General features: G+C 44.3%; 1 protein-coding gene across 1 annotated transcript; it reads left to right on the top strand.

The window, feature by feature from the left end:
- Nucleotides 1–276: 276 nt before the first annotated feature.
- On the top strand, nt 277–5,136 carry LOC147971257 (uncharacterized). Its single transcript, XM_087523891.1, has 4 exons — nt 277–2,334; nt 2,425–2,511; nt 2,595–2,702; nt 4,432–5,136. The coding sequence occupies exons 1-4, from the start codon at nt 277–279 to the stop codon at nt 5,134–5,136; spliced, it is 2,958 nt and encodes a 985-aa protein (XP_087380017.1).

Genomic DNA, 5,136 nt, shown 5'->3' with positions numbered 1-5,136 from the left:
AGGAGGCATAAAAAATCTGCTACAAAATGTCATAACGGAAACTTGCCCAGGCTGCGTAAAAATAGTAACTTGGCTGCTGATGACATCCACCGACCGTAAATCTTCGGGGATCAGTAAAAAATATCAAAAGAAGGGGGGAAACGATAGCTTGACTTTGAACATTAGTGTAAACTGTCTCCTAGCCCCCGCTCCTAGCCCCGCCGGTGGCCACTCCGGCCCCGGCGTCCACCTCCCTGCTCGCCTGTCGGTGTCATCCATGACGCCCACGATCTGGCCATGGCTCTCGCTGATCTAAACTTCGACGTGGGGCAAGATTTCGCCACTGAAGTTTGGAGGAAATGGGGAGTGCCAATCAACTATGAAGCTGATAAAGATCACGAGGAATTCCTCCTAGTGGCTGAATTTAAGAGATCGCAAATCCGTCTCACCAATGAATCCGTTAGCACCATCCTTCTTGCTTTCTTTGGTGGTCGTGCATCTCTTTTTAAGGTCAAGCGCTTGCAAAATTGGTCGTTTAAATTTTCGGTCTCATCTAAAGAGGTGGGTTTTTCAATCATCAAAGGAGGTAACATCTCTATAGCCTTACTCAATATCAACTTCCTTCTTTGGGGCAATGGAGGTCCGAACTCGAGCTGGGAACTTGATCAATACCTCCAAGAAAAAGAGGATGAGTGGACTCACATATTTCACAAGCATCCCCGCAAATCTTATCTACAAGCTCTTAGATCTCCGGCGATCTATTCGGATTCAGTCCCCAGGAACATTGGTTCTCCTAGGACCCATGAGAATTTTTCAAACCGCGCGCCATCTTCGGTGCCGGCTCGATCATTGAACATCAATGCCTTCAATGGGCACGTTAATGCCACAAAGGCGGGATCCTCGCAAGTTCAAAAATTGTTCTGCGTCCGTTGCCTCCTCTCGGGCCATAACAGGCCCAGTTGTACGAATCGCATTAAGTGTCGGTCTTATAAATGTTGGGGCCACATTGCCAAGGATTGCCACTCCTCGGCCCTTCATCAAAGCCCACCACATGCTCCCAGCCCGGTAGCCCACCGGACGATTGAGTTTCCAAGGCAAGATTACACTATTCCCGCGATTGTGACTACACAGCCATCCCATCAACCGACCAACCAGGATCCTCCAGTTAATGCTCCTCCGCGACCTTCCCCGATACACAGCCACCATCACCAGACTACCCAAAACTCCATATCCCATCATCTCCTAGTTGCGGTCATCCAGCCTGCGCCGCCCAACCCCTCCCCTCTGGCGCCACCAAATCCTTCAGTTCTGACCACCAACACCACTTCACCCATGGCCACATTCCCCTTTGATCCTACACCTTTCCTTCCTCCTAACCATCAGAGCATTCAGGTGGCGGGACGACCCGCTAGGGTTCGTGTCATTACTGGTGCGGCCCCTGCCACGCATGAGGACTGGGCGATTGCCACCATTGTGCCGATGCCAAATCTGTCGGTCGCCTTCAACACCATTCGTGAGGTACTCACTGATTTTCTGATAGAGAGAGGACTGGGGTTTTCTGAGATTGAGCCTTGCCCATTCGGACAAGCTTATGTTAGATTCAATAGTGTCTTCGATAGGGATGCTCAAGTCACGAATAGTCCACATCTCTTCACAGATGTTCATGTCATCTTCCAGAAACACAATCAAGGGCTAAATTGGAGAAGTTTGGTCCTAAATAGAGATGTTTGGATTTTGCTCTGTGGTTATCCTTTTGATAGAAGATCTATTCAGGAAGTTAGCAATGCATGCAACAAATTTGGCAAATTTCTTATGTGGGACAGAGTTAGAAGCACTAGGGCCAATCTCATGGTCCAGGTCAGAGTTGAGGAGTTATCAGACATTCCTGTCAGTATTGTGTTTGGGAAAGGAGATACATTTCAGTCTGGCTCACTTACTGTTCCTGTAGTTATTCTGCATCACCAGATTCTTGGAGCTATTTCACCTGATGAAGATCCCATCCCACCTCATGGGAACCCACATCCAGCCCCTCCTCAAGTGAATTTTCACCCCAATCAGCATAATCACTTCATGGGCCCACTCCAGCAGCATGAGCATGATGATCTTCACCCCCAAAATGATCTGCCTGAGGTTAACCTGCAGTTGGCACTTAATAATGCTATTGTAAACCAAGCAGTGGAAGATCCTGAAGTTGATGAGGCAGAGGAGGCACCCATGCCTAGTTGGGGCCATTGGTTTACGAGGCTCATACTATATGCTCAGGGACAGTCCATAGGACTGACAAGACTGTTCAGGCTGCACCACAGGACATTGCCACTGCAATTCAGACAGAGGTGGATCTTCTTGGAACTACAGGTGCTAAGATTTGGAGAACCCACTTTGCTCCTTCTCCTCACAGCAAGGAAACTATTCAGGTTCCATCTGACTGGGTAAATTTTTTGGCAGTTAATTTCTTATCAGCAGAAAAGTTTGATTGGGCAAAGACTTTTGTTACCTCCAAAGTATGGACTATCATTGTGCAAGGATCCACTTGTCCTACCTCTCTGCCTTTTGTTATCCCTGAGAAATGCCCAGATCCTTTCAATCTCACAGGCTCTTCATTTCTGTCTGAGCAGGCCACCTCTACAGAAGCTGACCCAACCGAAGTGACATCTGCCTCCTCCACTTCAGGGTTGCAGAACAAGAAAAAGAGGAAGGACAAAATCCCACTGGTTGACACAGAGGTAAGGAGAAGTTGTAGACTCCTAAAGCTAGCTAAGGGTTATAAACAATCAGTATGTTTGGATAAAGATTGGCTTGCTTGTTCTACTAAGCCACCCACTATCTCTGCTAAAGTAGTTAAAAGTCTGAATACCTCTTTCTGCAAGGTGACTGACAAAGACACCACTAAATAAATCATGTCCAAAAAGCCCAAGAAGTCCAAGGGTGCATGCTCACTGTAGGAGGGAAGCAAGAACTCCAAGGAGCCTGGGAAGAAATGGATATAACTCCATTCCCTCTTTTTCTCAGTAGTAGCCTTGTGGGTGCTGAACTGGCTGCTACAGTTAGTATCCAGTGGGTGGTGTTAACGAAATATTTTTGTAATAGACTTCTCATATCTGCTGCTATGTGTATCAGTATGAACTTTGGAACAGTTCTGTTCTTTTGGGGGACTATGGAAAAGGGGCCATGCTTTTATATGTATAAGATGCTACTATCTCCTATGTATGACTGTTTGATGGGCTCCCTGCAAATTTCTGTTATAGTTCTGCACTTCTACCCATCATGAACAAAGAATGGAATATCCTAAATTGGAATATCAGAGGCATTAATGACCCCAAGAAATGGACCGCGATTAATAACAAAATTGAAGAGTCTCAATGTGCTATTGTATGTCTTGAGGAAACTAAAAGAGAGACTTTTGACAGTTCATATCTCAAGAATTTCTGTCCAAGGAGGATTGGTAAATTTGAATATCTTCCCTCTGTGGGAGCGGCAGGTGGTATGCTTGTTGCATGGAATGAGCATATCTTTGGGGGGGCAGGTTATTCACAGTAACAGCTATGCTCTCTCTATCCAATTCACCTCTAAGCACAATGGGGAACAATGGATTCTCACCAATGTATATGGGCCATGTGAATCTCAAGAGAGACTGCTTTTCATTGACTGGTTCAAAAACTTTCACATTCCAGATGATAAGAGTTGGATTATTTTGGGGGATTTTAACTATATCAGATATCCTCATGACAGGAATAGAGGGGATGGTTGCATTGAGGACATGCTCACATTTAATGAGGCCATTAATAAACAAGTTTTGATTGAAGTTCCACTTAAGGGCAGAAACTATACCTGGAGTAGCATGCAAGATGCTCCATAGTTGGAAAAGTTGGATTGGTGTTTTACTTCAGAATCATGGACCTTACAATATCCTTCCACATTTGCTTACCCATTGGCCAAGACTACCTCTGATCATGTGCCCATCAACATTAAAATTGGCTCCTCTATCCCTAGATCCAACATCTTCAGATTTGAAAATTTCTGGATCAAACATCCTCAGTTTAAAGAGGTGGTCAAATCTATCTGGTCACAAGATGTGAATGAGTTGGATAGTGCTAAAATTATTGCAGCCAAATTCAAGAGATTAAGAAAAGGGCTTAAGATTTGGGCCAGACAACTCTCTGACCTGAAAAGTACTATTGCAGATACTAATTCCCTTATACTCTGCTATGATCATTTTGAAGAATTCAGACCACTCACCACAGAGGAAACAAATGGGAGGAAAATCCTTAAGGATCATATTGCTCAGCTACTGGATCATCAGAGAATTTATTGGAAGCAGAGAGCTACCATTAGGCAAATTCAGATGGGGAGGCAAATACTAGATATTTTCAAGCCAAGGCCACTATTAAACACAGAAATAATTGTATTGCTATGCTCATAGATGAATCTGATAATGAATTTCATGATCACCAGGCCAAGGCTGCCATCCTGTTCAGAGCTTTCAGAAATAGGTTGGGAACAAAAGTACCTTCTGAAAATCCCCTCAATCTTCATGAGCTTCTGCATCCTCCAGTTGATCTAGCAGAGCTAGAACTCCCATTTACAAACAAGGAGATTGATGTGGTGGTCAATCATATGCCATCAGACAAGTCACCTAGGCCAGATGGTTTTAATGCTGCTTTCCTTAAGTCATGTTGGGATATTGTGACTGTGGATTTTTACAGACTCATTCATGATTTCTACAATGGCAATGTCAATATACAAAGCATCAATTACTCCTTTATCACTCTCATCCCCAAAATTGATGCTGCAGCTAGACCATCTGATTTTAGACCCATCTCTTTGCTCAACTGCACACTCAAGATCATTACCAAGTTGCTGGCAAATAGATTGCAGAAAGTTATCCTAAATTTGGTCCACACCAACCAGTATGGTTTCTTAAACAATAGATGCATCCAGGATTGCCTTGCATGGTCTTATGAATATATCCACCAATGCTTCCATAGTAAAAAAGAACTGGTCCTATTGAAGCTTGACTTTGAGAAGGCATTTGACATGCTTAATCATGAGACCATCATTCAGATCATGAGAGCTAAAGGTTTTGGTCCAAGGTGGATTCACTGGATACAAATGATCTATGGGTCTGGGTTTCCTCTGTACTTCTCAATGGAGTTCTAG

This window comes from Triticum urartu, chromosome 5A (assembly GCF_056163025.1).
Source record: "Triticum urartu cultivar PI428250 chromosome 5A, HENAU_Tu73, whole genome shotgun sequence".
Lineage (NCBI taxonomy): Eukaryota > Viridiplantae > Streptophyta > Magnoliopsida > Poales > Poaceae > Triticum > Triticum urartu.
Note: the sequence above shows the minus strand (reverse complement) of the source record. Positions and strands in the feature narration are given on the sequence as shown.